This window comes from Vespa crabro, chromosome 9 (assembly GCF_910589235.1).
Source record: "Vespa crabro chromosome 9, iyVesCrab1.2, whole genome shotgun sequence".
Lineage (NCBI taxonomy): Eukaryota > Metazoa > Arthropoda > Insecta > Hymenoptera > Vespidae > Vespa > Vespa crabro.
This window is the reverse complement of record NC_060963.1, coordinates 4,850,001-4,866,202: the sequence shown is the minus strand read 5'-3', so window position 1 is coordinate 4,866,202 and position 16,202 is coordinate 4,850,001. Positions and strand designations below refer to the sequence as shown.

The window sequence follows — 16,202 nt, the reverse complement described above, 5'->3', positions numbered from 1 at the left end:
AGGAAAACAGCTGATTCGAAGAGCAACGATCGGGGATGCGAATAAGACGAATCTTGGCCAAGCCAATAAGGTTCCTCGTTCAAACTCGATAAATTCCTTTCTTTGTATCTTCTATTCCTTTGATTCGATGATTTCGTTAGTTTGAATAAAATAAAATATAATGAAAGAAATAAAATATAATGAACACTATAATATATATATATATTAGGGGGACCGGAAAGTAATGTCGCTTTTTTAAATTAAATTCAAACTAATAAATTTTCAACAAGTTTTTATTTTTAATCACAATCAAATATCGATATGCACAGAAACGACATTACTTTTCGATCCCCTTAATATACCTAATTATCAGGTTTATATATATATATATAATCAGAAATATACGATATAATATATATGATATAAAAAAATAAACAAATATATATATATATATATCTAATATATTATATAAAATAATATATGAGGGTACATATTAAATTAAACTTATACGTCTTACATGAAGAATATACGTAGTACTTTCTACGAGGACTGCTCGTATTGAACTGAGGACGTCCTAATACGAATGATAAATAAACGTGTATCTATACGTGTGTCTATATGTTTCTGTCCTTTTGAAAATAAATGAGTTGAATGGAGATGGATAATAACAAAAAAAAAAAAAAAAAAAAAAAAAAAAAAAAGAGAGAAAAACAAGAGACATAAACGTGAATCCAACGATCGAAACAATATTCTTACGATCTAAATTCGGTCACATTATTATCACTAAACTCGTTTAGAATTACATGACCTCTTGAAAGTTCATATAACTATTATCTAAGCTAAATAATTCAAATGGTTAAATGGAGATATTATTCATGTCGGGAAAAAGAACACATGGGTTATGCGCGTCTCTATATAACGAACTTCTAACAGGTCCATTAAAATGATTTACAACGGGAATATTAACGATAGTAACGAACGAATTTTTAACAAACATTTCCTTCGCGTTAAATGGCAAAGCTTAGTTCAATATCAAGACTAGGGTCGATTAATAGCATTCAAACGGGATTACATCGTAAACGTCAACGCGATAATGAATTTAAATTGTTATTGAAACCTTCGAAGAGAGTAGTTAGCAGGTTTAAAACGAACACGTTCGTAGTACCATCATCACCATTAGTAGACACATTGAGATCGATCGATATAGATATCCAATTAGATTTTACGATCGAAACTAGCCCTAATTGAATGTTATTGCGATTGAAAGGAAAGATAAATTTACGGTTAGATGTCTGTCACCGATCAATCTTAATTAAATGAGACTATTTTTTTATTTTTATTTTTATTTTTCTTTTTTTTTTTCTTCTTTTTAATTGAAAAGAAAAAAAACTTTTTAAAAAAACTTAATAATCAATCATTAAGCAATTCGATATTATTATTGTTATCATATATCAGTGTTATTTATTCAGATATCTAAAAAAAAAAAAAAAAAAAAAAAAATTATCTATCATCACGATATTATTTATTATTAAAGCAATCGAATCTTATAAAAAAATATCGATATTTATTTCGATATAAAACTATTGAAAAGTCTAGGGAACATATGAAATATTAGAAATCCAAAACATGACTTATAGACCATAAATCCGCCACACCTATGCTCTTACATATTGTTATTTATTTAGATAAAATGTAATGAAAACTTTCGACGTATGAAATATTAAAGATTCGGTCATGTTTAACGTATTGAAGCAAGCCAATGTTATATTATATTATGTTATATATCATTATTTAGTTAGAAAAAAGGTATTCTCTATAGACGAATAGACATTTACAAACACATAAAGAAGTACACATCTATATAAAATAAAATATAATATAATATAATATATAAATATTATTTATGATAATATCAATGACAAATCAGAATTCTAATGTCTACATGGGGGAAAACATTTTCTTGTTTCAGAAAATGGAGAGAAAGGCGTGATCGGTGTTAACGTTAAGAGAGAGAGAGAGAGAGACAAAGAGAGAGAGAGAGAGAGAGGGAGGGAGGGAGAGAGAGAGACAGAGACAGAGAGAGAGAGAGAGAGAGAGAGAGAGAGAGAGAGAGAGAAAATGAACGCAAACGGTAACGTTGGCTCTCAGGAGGGCGGCAATGGTAACGATTATGGTGTTAGCAACGAAGAAACCGCCGCCCTTCTGAGTAGGGCACCACCGCCGCCGGTGGTGGTTGCCGCGGCGTCTCAGGGCAAGCCAGTGCTAACGCGACAGAATAGGGCAACTTTTTTGGTTGCCTCGCCGCAACTGTCAGTGTCTGGACTTGGCGGCTCCGAGGAGAGCGGCACCACCGAAGATCCGGCAACAAGATCTGTACCCGACATCGAATTACATTGTCGATTGGACGGTGAATTTCAACAACAATCTCAGCAACAGCTGCAACAACAACAACAACAACAACAGCAACAACAGCAACAGCAGCAACAACAGCAGCAGCAGCAACAGCAGCAACAACAACAATTGCAACAACAGATCGTACCACCTACGATTTATCGATCCAGACAGGTGTCTCATCAGTATAATCGTTGCCGATGCGATCGAAGGGATTCTCTTGCTCCATCCTCTGCCCTACACTTGGCACGTAGCGTTTCAAGGTAAGTCCATTTTACTTTTATATCTTATAATATATTACTTTAATTCGTATTAATATTTCGAGGATACATCGTTTTATTATCTGATATTAAATTTTAATGCGTGATTAAACGTATTTAAATATGTCGTGAATTTTACGTAAATAATCGAAAGTACAAGTTAATGACAAGTACGATAATACGAAGTTACAATATGTTTTAACGAAATTCAAGATTCGTATCGTATGTGTTATATTGAAATGCATTTTCTTAGAAATGCTTGACAAAAAATTATGAGAAAAAAAAAGAAGAAGAAGAAGAAGAAAAGAAAACAAAAAAAAAGAAGAAGAAGAAGAAAGAAAAAAGATATCTTTCAGTTCGATATCGGCCATCGATCGGATGTTTACGTCATAATGATGGACTACTTATTGTTAACTACTTTTATGCATTAAGCTGAGTGCCAGGCTTATAGAAAATCGGCCACTTATAGACCCGACATATGTATATCCCTTTTATTTCTTAGATTTGCATTTACCACAATACTATATATATATATATATATATATATATATATATATATATATATATATATACATATATACACATATATCGATGGAGAAAGGCGTAAAGTGGAAACCAGGGTAAATAAATTCGGGGAGAAAGGCTTTCGCTTGGCATAAAGATAGACGGACCAAGTACTTTGGTCCTGGCTTGATAAAAAAGAAAAAAGAAAAAAGAAAAAAAAAAGAAAGGAAAAAGAAAGAAGAAGAAGAAAGCAAAAAGAAAAAATAAAATAAAAAAGTTTTAATAGGAATCGATGTTGGTATTAAAGAATTTACGTCACGTGCCCGTCTTTTTAATCGTATAATCTTATTCCCTCGTTTAATGCATATTAACGCTAACGAAGAAAAAAGATAGAGATATTAAAAGATATAGACAGACTGATAGAGAGAAAGAGAGAGAGAGAGAAAGATTTTAAATATTGAGAAGTACTCATCTGTAAATTACAATCAAGTTATTCCGATTTAAACTCGATTATAGAAATTTAATTCGTAATTCGATGCTTGAGATATTCCAAGTTGAAAGATCCAAGTCGAATTAATGCTAAACGTTGCTTCGTGTCTTGACGATCTTTCTTATATATATATATATATATATATATATATATATATATATATGTGTGTATATATATGTATATGTACAATATATACATAGCCAGTAAGCACGTCTCTCTTGATTATCTCGATCACAAGAGTATCGCTAATTATCCGAGAGCTTAATCGAAACGTAGATATTACTGAATATATACATGTATATATATATATATATATATATATATATATATATATATATATTCATCGTTCTATTGTAATCGCAATAGAGTTGCTTGTTATATAAGGGATTTGCCGGTGGAATTTTGATACAAATCGATAATACACTCCGTGATATTATGATGTTCCATGTATATGTCATCATAATTTTCAATAAATTAATACTGAAATTTATCAATGGACAAATTGATAAAAAATATACATACACACACACACACACACGCGCACACATATATATATATATATTATATAAATGCCGATGATCTCGTACATGATAATTTGCAATAGTAATATTTTTACTAGATTTACAATTTTGATTGGGAATGAACAAGAATTCCAAAAGAAAAAGAAAAGAAATCTCTATACTGACCTTGATAATATGAAAAAGATCAATAAGCAAGAAGAGATTAATCTTTATATGCAATGTTAAGAAAATCTTTCTCATTAAATTTTCTTTTATAACATCGACAAAATATGTAACATTTTTGTAAGGACATTTTACGGACGGACATATATATTCATACAACTGTGTTCGTTGTGTATGTGATATGTATATGTGTGCCTCGAAAAGGAATGCTTAAAAAAGTCATCTTGCATGTCTCGTCGTTGTTAAGTGCCGTCTTGAAAATTGAATTTAATATAGCGTAGGAAAAAACTCGATGGAGATCTAAAAATATTTTGGGGCCATCCAATTTATATATTTCCCCCTTTTCTCAAAACTTCGATCCGTCGTATCTGAAAGGTTGAAAAATTGTAAAACGAGTCGCATAAATTATTCCGAATTTAAGTAAATATTGTATTCTCACGGAATGACGATATATCTCGATAAGAGGTAAGACGATGATGCTCTAAAAAAAAAAAAGAAGAAAGAAGGAAAGAAAAAATATTGCGAAAGGTCAGTTTATTTTTTTTTTCCTCCCCATTTTTTGTCATTAATATTTATTACCGTAATTAATTTGCTAAATTGTATACGTTTAATAAATTAATAAATTTTCTTACGTTGAATATAGAAAAGATGAATTTACATTTTATGTGATAAACAAGAATATGGAATTTGAATTTCATAGATCGTCATATCTTTTCATAAATTTCGTTAATTTATTTATTACAAACAATGTACGTAGTAAATTGTATAATTTTATATATCATCGTACGTTCAATTTTCGCGAAGTAATAATTCAGGACATATCAAAAGTTTACAAAGGATTTTAAACAAATAAATTAATTATTCTCTTTTTCGAGATTATATCAGGTTAATCTTTATATTTTTTTTTTTTTTTTAATCCTTAGGTTTTTTACTTGTTTCAGATTGGAAACGAAATTCCTAGATTTATAGTATTACGATTTGACAAAAATAAATAGAGAAAAAAATATATACACATGTATATATATCAGTCTAGAAAATTGCAAAAAAAAAAGGAGTAATTCTTGTGTAAAATCATTTAGGAACTTTTAATTCATTCTAGAAATTGTTGACCAATCTAGGAAGTTTTCATCCACCCTATACTTTGCTTCATTACTCTCAAGGGTGTTAAATAAACAATATTCTCTAAGTTGATGTACACGAGAATGTTTGTTTCTCCAAAATCATATTAAAACAACTAATTTATATATATATACACACTACATACACATATACCTACATATATGGAATAGATAAAAAAAAAAATAAAAATAAAAATAAAAAAAATAAGTAAAACAAATAAAAATAAAAATGAAAATAAAAAAAAAATAAATTCTCTATCGTAGTATTAACTCTTACGTTTTCCATAAAATTTCAAGAAAGAAAGAAAGAAAGAAAGGGATAAAAGAAAGTTAGTAAAAAAAAAAAAAAGTTCTAAATCGAAACGGATCCATCTTGGAGAACAAGTTAGAAACGACATTTTCAATAGATACGTGAACCAATATAAAAATCGATTTGATGAGATAGTTTTCAAGAAGGTATAACGATTTGAAGAGATAGTTTTCAAAAAGGTATATAACGTATTTCTATTTAGAAATTTGTTCTTGAATTTATTTTCGTAAAAAAAAAAAAAAAAAAAAAAAAAAAAAAAAAAAAAAAAAAAAAAAAAAAAAAAGAAAAAAAACAAACAAACAAAAAAATGCCATCCGTCAAGTTCAATTCCATTGAATTTGTCGTCCGTTGAAATCGAAATCGTGTCAAATAAGAGACGTCGCATTGTCAACGATTTTCGTATGATCAACCGTGTTAGATCGGACTCATCGAATCGAATGATGATCGTAAAGAAAAGGTATAGGAAGAATTATTTTCCCGTGTTCGAATTTTCGATCGAACGAAATTTTCTCCAGAATGAGTTTAGGAGGTCAAAGGTCGTTCCTTTTCACATAGATAGACCATGTAGTTACGTACATGGTAGGTCCATTTCGTGGTGACGTTTCCCAAGGGAACAAAGGGAAGAAGGCTATAGAGAGAGGAGGGAAAGGATGGAAGGGAAGAAAAGGGATGGAAAGGGGTGTATATAGAAGGGATAGAGGAAGAGAGGAGGTTGGGAGGGAAACACAACGCTCGAATTTCGTGGCTTGAAACGTCGACGACGTTTCTACGATGTTGTTTCGCTCGGAAGATTGACTTGGACTTTCGAGGATCTTCCTCTCTTTCTTTTCTCTATCTGTCTTTTTATTCTCTCCTTCTCTCTCTCTCTCTCTCTCTCTCTCTCTCTCACACTCTCTCGCTCTTATATTCTATGTTTAGAACCTATGTTCTCGAACGATTTGACGAGCTTCGAGAGTAAGATTACGAGAAACTGGGAATGTCTCTGAAAATGACGAACCAATTCCTTTTCACGATTCTACATTTTCACAGTGAATAATAAAGTAGTCTATTCTCTCGGGTGAATAGAACGAAGCTAAGATAAATAACGTCGACGATTTATCTGTTTGTTGCTTGTTGAAAAGAAAAAAGAAAAAAAGAAAAAAAAAAAGAAAAATAGAAAAGAAAAGAAAAGAAAGAAAAAGAAATCAACGCACGAGGGAATACGTATAGGGATTTCTTTCGAAGTAAATCGTATAAAATTTTTTTCTTTAGTTATGCTTTCTTTTTTTCCTTCATTCCTTCCTTCCGGAAAAAAATTCGAAAAAAAAAACAGAGAGAGAAAAGGAACGAAAGAAAGGAAAAAAAAAAAAAAAAAAGGAAAAAGAAATAAGTAATATTACAATTCACGTTTAATCCATGTATAATCTAAGAGAAGTGAACCAACGTAGATTCTAGACACGTTCTGTCAACCTTTTCTTTTCCTGAGATGGAAGAGGATATAAGAATTTCATGAAGATAGAAAGAACAAATACAAAAAAGAATAATAATAATTATTATTATTCTATATACGAAGAAGAAGAAGATGAAGATGAAGAAGAAAAAGAAGAAAAAGAAGATGGAAAGTATGTTAAGAGCAAAGACGAGAACTTTAAAGAACAACAAGAATTTTCAAAGTTTCTTCTGATAGTATTTCTCCGATAATAATTAACGATATCCCACGATATACATACACGAAGAGTATAGGATGTTATTTAGATAAATAATTGATAGAATAGTATTTTTAGAATAATCGTGAATAGTCTTATTTGTGAATTCCATATTATAGAATGAGATTTATTCAGAAAAACAAAAAAAAAAAAAACAAAAAATTTTAATTCTTTTCTTTACCCTTCTATTAAATTTTATATTCTTCATTTAAAAAGAGAAAAATATATATATGTATATATATATATATATATATATATATTTTATAATATTTTAAACTTAATAAGTAATTATATTTGATGTAATGAACAAAAGAAAAATATAAGATAATTTTTGTTTTACTTTTTCATTTCACTCTTGATAAGAGGATAATAGGAAAAACAATTGTTTAAAATTCATCAGGGGGAAAAAAAAAGTCAAAAAAGGGAAAACAAATATTATCTTCAAATCGTAATCCCTTCAATTAAGAAAATTGTTCGAAGGACATATTATTACACCTTAAAAAGAAAAAAAAGAAAAAAAAAAAACAAGGAAACAATCGAAAAAAGAAAGAGAAAGAAGAAAGGAAAAGAATATGCTTTTACTTGGATTACTTTTCATTAAGTAATACCACTCTAATGAAAACATCGACAAGTTGATTTTCTCGTGTTTCGTGTCCTTTTATTCCGATCAAAGGCACGAGAATTTTATTCAAGCCCGATTGAATTGTCATTAGATCAATCAAATTAAAGAACAAAAAGGAAAGAGAGAGAGGAAAAGAAAAAAAAAATAAAAAGAAAAAAAAAAGAAAAAAGAATATAACAGATCCCCTCTCTGTATATTATTTCCTCTCTCGACGTGAAAATTTGACGAAATTTTTAATAGCCGAACACGCAAGCGTGTCCTACAGCAGAGATGCGAGGGAAAAAGAAAAGAAAAAAAAAAGAAAAAAAAAAGAAAAAAGAAAAAAAAAGGAAAGAAAAAGAAAAATCCATTGATTAGATGAAGACCACGGTCAAACGAAATAAATTGAAAATGGAACTACGAAGGATTTCTATTTCCCATCTTGAAATATATATTATAACGGGCGAGAAAGTTTTTCGAATGAACCGACATGAATGAAAAGATCCAATCGGGCGTTGAGTTTTTTTTCTTTTTTCCTTTCTTTTTTTTCTCTCTCTCTTCTTTCTTACTTCTTTTTTTTTCGTTCCCCCTCCAATGGATTTAATATACAATCGTACGTGTGAATTATTCATAAAGTGCGAGGTACAAAGTAGATAATGCTACTGGAATACCCAATAGAATCGAAATTGAGAATTTCTACGGCTACGGTATATTTCCATGTGACGGCTGTCACATTTTAACAAAGATAATACAATATTCGTATATAGTTAGTTGATCCGCTTATATGATATATAAATATAAATATATATATATATATATATATATATATATATATATATATACCGTGTGTACATATAATACACGCATATGTGTATGTGTGTGTGTGTGTGTGTATTTATACGTGTTCTTCTTTAACCCAGTATATAGCCTTCTAATTTATTTGATTGAAATTTGTATCGTTAATACGATGACGACATGAAGAGATAGCAAAGAAGACACATTAAAAGCTTTTTATTCGGCATACCTTTCGTGACATTTAATCGTAAAAAAGGATTCGTGAAAGTAGCGATAACATTGATCATGGTCTACTAGAAAGTAAAGTAAAGAGAGAGAGAGAGAGAGAGAGAGAGAGAGAGAGAGAGAGAGAGAGATTTGCATTCTCAGGTACTCTCTTTAACTCCTCGACTTCTACCTTTATTTAAATGGCTTCGTAATCTACGACAGATGGAAAATCGTGATTTCATTCGCGTTGAAATATTAAATTTGATAAAAGAAAGAAAGAAAAAAAGGAAAAAAAAAAAAAAGAAAAAGAAAAAATAACAAAGAAAGAGAAAGAAAGGAAAAAGAAAAGAAAAAAAAGAGGGAAAAGAAAATAACAAAAAAAGAAGAACGATTTAAGGACAATGAATATTCTATACAAATCGCTATAAGGATTTATACGAAAATAAAGGAAAAAGAAAAAAAAAATACATACATAAATAAAAAAAAAAAAAAAAAAAAAAAAAAAAAAATAAAACGAGAGAGGTGTCAAATACTCAATGGAATTGAGTTAGAATAAAAACGTATAAAAAGAGATGAGAAAAAAAGAGGGAAAGACAAAGAAAGAGAGAGACAGAGGGAGAGAGAGAGAGAAATAAACGAGATAGAGTGAGGATTATCTCCTACGGCAATTAAGGAAAGGACCAATTAGGTCCAAAGCAAATATCGATTGGTTTGGTCTCATCTATGAGAACCACCATACCACGAATAAACCATACAACGAAAGTTAAAGTATTAAAATTATTGAAACGATTCCCTCTTTAATGTTACAACGATGATTATCGTTAAACGTGAAAAATGAAAATTGAATTGTCCTTTTAATCGGCCGTTCAACGCATCCAAACAAGATTTTACAGAGATAAAAGGTAACACGACCACATCGTTTGCATCGAATCGAATAATTTTTTTTTTCTTTTCTTTTTTTTTTTCCATCGAAAGATGATTATCGAAGAAATTGACGAACTAATAATAGTAACGAAGCAAAGTTTTCCTACCCTTCTTCTTCTTCTTTTTTTTCTTCTTTATCTTTTATCGTCATCTTCTTACTCACTTACTCACTTACTTACTTACTTCCTTACTTACTTACTTACTTAAACCCGTCGGTCCATTATTATCGTAAAGAATACCGTTATTAGTTCAAAGAAGGAGAGACCCTCTCATCGATCGAGTTAATCAATGTAATAAGAGCCAACGATGGGAACCGATAGTAATTAACAAACAAGTGTCATTTCTTGTTAGAGACGAGAAACTTGATTCTTAAAGTTCGAACGACGATTATATAAATAATTCTATTTAGTAATATGGAATTTTCCGATAAAAAAAAAACAAAAAAACGAAACAAAACAAAACAAAACAAAACAAAATAAAAATACCACAATAAGGATGACCAATCAAATAATATATTTTGTTTTTGAATTTTTTTCATATACGCCAAAAAAAAAAAAAAAAAAAAAAAACAGAGAGAGCGTAAAGAGCGGACATCATTGCTGTCCTTGTCAAGCACCACCACCACCGGTACTTGTAACAACCTCTCCAAGTGCACGGATAATACGTCAAAGTTCTCAACCAGAGGCCTGCTGTTGTTCCGGATGTTGTTGCAACTTACATGCCGGCATAGCGCCGAGTGCTGCCTCTCTACGGCAATTACGCGAGCCCGGCGACGGAATTGCCGGCATAGCTGCGGATTCATTGAGAATCAACGGTGGAATACGACAATTCCGACAGGTAAGCCGCAACAATTATAGTTTTGCATTTTGCTCAATGGCACCCCACCGAACCATAATCACCAACGTCATTACCGCCACACAATCATTTACCATCAATCCATTACGACGACCATTATTATTACCACATTACATCAGAATCACAATTTATCATATTATTTATTAATACTTTGATCAATCACTAAAAACGCCTTCCTCATATTCATTTTATTTCTAACGACAGAAAGAACAATGTTCATCCATCGCTTTCTTATATACCTCATCATAATCATCATCATTATTATTATCATCATCATCATCATCATCATAATCATCATCGTCATTATTATTATTATCATTATCATCATTATTGTAACCCTCTTGTGTAAAATATTAACAGATTATTAATCTTGATGTCGTTATCTTATTCTCTTCGTTATGGTCATTCTCGATGTATTGTTGTTGTTATTACTTTCTCAATGTTGCTCGTACATATTCGTTTAATAAATCGATCCAAGATCCAGGATCGAATTCTGAGAGTTATCGCTCTCTATCTCTCTTTCTTTCTTTCTCTCTCTCTCTCTTTCTCTCTCTCTCTCTATCTCTATCTCTCTCTCTGCCTCTGCCTCTTTCTCTTTCTCTTTCTCTCTTTTATATCTTCCATCTGTGTTCATTAGCCATATATGTCTTCTTATCTTTAATCGACATTGCAACTTCCTGCTATTTCTACCCTTTTCTAATGTGTCTCCATATATTTCGTGTGTTTTTATTCCTTTTGTATTCTTTAACGTAAAAAAAAAAAAAAAATAAATAAATAAATCTAATACGTTCATATCTATAAAATATAGGAATATAAAAAGGAAAATAAGCGAACGAATAAATAAATTTCACATGATAATTATTTAAGAAGGAAACAAGAAAAAGAAAAAAAAATATATATCCGAAGAATTTTACGTCGGTTGCATAATTTACCGACAAAAAGAAATTCTTCTTTCATATCAATCGCAGGATAAAACTACCCCTCAACTTCGAACACACGTTTCTTTATCGTTGGAACTTTTAACATCGCGCCATCTGGCGAAGGGTAGTGAAGTTAATAGTTGAAAGAAACTTAAAAGTAGGGAAATTAGGAAGTGATCGTACCGACGTTGACGTTTCGAATCATTCGGTTCGACAAATACCAAGTGGAGCGACTTTAATTATATTTTTTCCTTAAAAAAAGAAAAAAAAAAGAATCAATCAAATTACATTAATTAATAAATTCGATCAATCTTTCTCTCTCTCTTTCTCTCTCTCTCTCTCTCTCTCTCTCTCTCTTTTTCTCTCACTCTTTCTCTAAGCTTCTCTACAAATTTTCTTTTATAGAAAAACAGATGGCACTGTGTGGGTGTTTTCAACCCTCTAAGATTTTATTGCTTATACTCGTTTGCTCTAAGCGTAGAAAAGTAATATCGAATGAAAAGCTACAGATTTTCTGTACTATACAGTCGTACAAGTAGTAAAAACGTATGTAAACTCGTACGTCGAGCATAAGATTATAATACAGTTCTTTTAACACATTCTTATTATTCTTCTCTCTCTCTCTCTCTCTTTTTTTCTCTACTTAAATATCGGATTACATCCCTATCATCAGTACTTTAATAAGAAATTACATAAAAAGAGGAATAATAAACGAACAATGGACGATTAAAAATCGACTAATTGTTTTTTTTTCTTCATTTTCTTTTTTGCACCCTTTCCCCCCTACCGCTCGCTACGAAAATATAATCAACTCCCTTTAATTATGAAATATTACTTCTTGCCGGTGAACAAATTTGCACGCGATCACGGTCATTGTTCCAACGACTAAAATCAGAATTGAAAACGAGCAAGTAAAGAGAAAAGTAAATAAAGATAGGAAGAGAGAGAAAAAAAAAAACAAAAAAAAGAGAAAGAAAAAGAAGCAATGAAAAAAAAAAAAACGAAGGAAAAAAAAATTAACAAAAAAGGAAACAATAGAAAGTACAATAAATGAGAAAGAAAGAAAAGTGAAGAGGAGGCTCGCGACATTGTTAGTTTAATTATCTTTCCTTGACGTGTCGGGGCCACCTAAGTATCGTAACCAGAATAAGAGTAGAACGAAGAGTAGAAAGAGGAATAAGCGGGGAAAAGAGAAGGAGGAGGAGGAGGAGTAAAGAGGGAGATAGAGGAATAGGGGTAGAGGCTAGGAAGGAAGGGGAAGAGGAGGAGGAGGAGGAAAAGAGCATCCTGTCGTTTGGCTGACTGCCAACGAACTATAATCAAGCTTCACTCTCCATCTCCTCCTCCTACTCCTACTCCTCCTCTTTCACCTCCTACTCCCTCATCATCTACACAACCACTCTTCTTCCCCACTTCTCTCAACCGCCCCCACCCCAACCCATACTCGAGTATGTCATGCATAGAATCGAGATTCGTACTAAAACGTGCGCTGCCTCTGCCGCTCGCTAGGCGTTTCTCTCTCCAACAATTTTTCACTTAATTTGTTTCTTTCGTATATTTTCTTTTTTTTTTCTTTTTATTTTTTTTTTATTTATTTATTTCCTTTTTTTAATCTTTTTTTTCCTTCTTCTTCCTTTTTTCTCCTGCTTTTTTTTTCTCCTTTTTCCATTTTATTTTTTCTCCTTCTCTTTCTTTTTTTTTCCTCTCTGTTCAACTCCTTCCTTTTTTTTTTATCCCCACCCCCTCTTTGTTCTTTTCAATTTATTTTCGAATTTATCTTTTTCGCGCGAGGGTAAAACGCGCGACGTGTACTTTTCAAGTTTCACGGATGGAAAAAAAAAAAAAAAGAAAAAACATGGAAAAAAAAAAGTAGAAGAAGAAGAAGAAGAAGTAGAAAAGGAAAAAGAGAGGAAAACAAAGAAAATTAATTTCATTCAAACCGCAAAACATTGCGTATCTGTTTATATATATATATATATATATATACAGACATACACACACGCGCGCGCGCGCGCGTTTTTTTCTCTTGATCCAAACGACAATATCTGTCTTGTGATTGCCATTTCTTTGGTGATTCTTTTTTTTATTTTCCATCCTCTCCCTCCAGCAAGCAAGAGCATTTTAATTAAAGAGCAAAGATTAAATTAAAAAAGAAAAAAAAAAATATATATATATATATATGCAGTCTAACATTAGTAATATACCGACGTTGCGATGGATGTCGATCGATGAAATATTATTTCAAATGACCGAGCAATTAAAACTAACCGATTTTAAAAGAAGTTAATTGTCTGATATCGATGAATAAAATTAATTGTCAATTATTCATTACAAATAATCTACAAAATATAATAATAATAATAATAATAATAATAATAACAATCTTCAATTACTTATTAATTAAATTATTCAATGTAATTCAAAGATACCTATCTAATTTATACACAGATTATTATCATTATTTTTACACCTCAATGATATGCAAAAGTATTCAAATTTAATTATTAATCCATTAAATGTATCAAAGATTAACGAACTGATATATAATCGTTCAACCGGATTAACGTCGACGGGAATTTAACAATAATATTTGCAACTTTTTGAGAAAATATTTTTTCTCTTTTTTTCTTTTCTTTTTTTTGTTTTTTTCCCTTTTTCTTTTCTTTTTCCCTTCAAAAGAAACACAGTCAAAAATCAAGTCCATTGAATCAAATTATTCGACAAAAATCGATTAATATCGATAAAGCACAAAACTCGAAAGAAAAAGAAAAAGAGAGAGAGAGAGAGAGAGAGAGAGAGAGAGAGAAAAATTACCTTGATTGAAGAAATAAAACAAAGCAAAAAAAAAAGAAACAAAAACGTAAAAAAGAAAACAAAAAAAAGAACGAAACAGAAAGAAGAAATGAAAAAAAAAGGAAGACAAAAGTGAAAAAGAAAAATAAAATAAATAAAGCAAAAAAAAAAAAAAAAGAAACAAAAAAAAGAATGACTTTCGTTCTCTCGCGGAAAAATAGGGAATGATGATGAAAAGTAGATGGAAAAATTGCGAAAGGTAGAAAAATAATTAACGACTGGGCGAAATAATCTACCGGTGAATTAGGAGAGCTTAATGAACGGAAAGAAAATTGCTGGGAAATGTTTCAGAATACTTCGTGAAAGAAAGGAAAGGATTGCGTTAGTTACTATACCACCACCACCACCACCACCATAGTAATTCCAATCAATTCTCGCGTCTCCGGACGGTGCGAGCCAGGCGTAATCCCAGAACGAGATAATCGTCGGATTATGCGATCGTGCACTTTCTCTAAGACGACTCTCTCCCTCTCTCTCTCTCTCTCTCTCTCTCTCTCTCTCTCTCTCTCTCTCTCTCTCTCTCTCTCTTTCTTTCTCTGTCTGTCTCTATCTCACTCTCAGTCTCTGTCTCTCTCTCTCACTGTCTCTATCTATCTCTATCTCTCTCTTTCTCTATCTCTCTCTATCTTTTCATCCTTTTCCTTTCCTTTGTCTTTATATATATTTTTTCTTTTGGTCGTTGTAATTTCTTTTCTATTCTTTTCTTTTCCATTTTTATTTCTGTTTTCCTCCCTTCTTCCTATTTTCTCTTCTCTTATTTTTTCCTTTTCCTTTCTTTTTCTTTTCTTCTCTTTCTGTTTTTCCTCTCTTCCTTTTGTTTTCTCCTTCTTTTTTTTTTCTTTTTTCTTTTCAAGTATGATAATGACCACTTTTCTCGTCTGCGCTATCATTACATTTTACCTGAGTATCACTCTACCTCTTTTTCTCTCTCCCTCTCTCTCTCTCTCTCTCTCTCTCTTTCTCCCTCTCTCTCCCTCTCTCTCTCTCTTTCTCTCTATCTCTCTTTCTCCCTCTCTCTCTCTCTCTCTCTTTCTCTCTCTTTCTCTTTCTCTCTCTCTCTCCCTCTCTCTCTCTCTCACTCTATCTCTATCTTTCAGACACTTCTTTCCTTCCTCCTTTTTTACCATTTCTTTCTCGCTTCAACGATTATGATTATTATGGTTTAGCTTCGTTATACGACCGGATGGGTTTCTCCCATTTGAGAAAAGTAGGAAAAGATTGAAATATCGATGTTCGTAGAATTATTGATCTTAAAAAATAAATAAATAATTAATTAAATAAATATAAAAAAAAAAAAAAAAAAAAAAAATATGAAAGATATAATATAACAAAGAAGGAAATAACATGCATTTTACTTTTACGATTACAATAATACGATGACAGATATATCATCGACGTTAATACTATTATATACACAAATATATACATATATATTTATTCTTCTTACGTATTTATATCTTATTCGACGATATGTCTAATACGAGTGCATCGCCTATCTTCTTGATCCGGCCAATTTAACACGTGTTTTATTAAATCTTCGTCAACTAAAATAATATATATATATATATATATCGATTTTCACCATTTTCGTTACGTAACATTTTTATTCGGACGAGTGAACAGCAGA

General features: G+C 30.9%; 1 protein-coding gene and 1 long non-coding RNA gene across 4 annotated transcripts in view; one reads left to right on the top strand and one right to left on the bottom strand.

Annotated features, from left to right (window-relative positions):
• The window catches only part of LOC124426796 (small conductance calcium-activated potassium channel protein), a 185,502-nt gene that overhangs the window by 56,660 nt on the left and 112,640 nt on the right, over nucleotides 1–16,202 (top strand). For both annotated transcript variants that reach the window (XM_046968913.1, XM_046968914.1), the window contains exons 3-4: nucleotides 1,949–2,633; nucleotides 10,520–10,784. In XM_046968913.1, the coding sequence (XP_046824869.1) occupies nucleotides 2,098–2,633; nucleotides 10,520–10,784 (801 nt within the window). In that variant the 5' untranslated portion in view covers nucleotides 1,949–2,097. The remainder of the gene's footprint in view (nucleotides 1–1,948; nucleotides 2,634–10,519; nucleotides 10,785–16,202) is intronic.
• LOC124426798 overlaps nucleotides 1–16,202 on the bottom strand; it is a 139,876-nt gene that overhangs the window by 49,027 nt on the left and 74,647 nt on the right. The gene's annotated exons all lie outside the window — the stretch shown is intronic.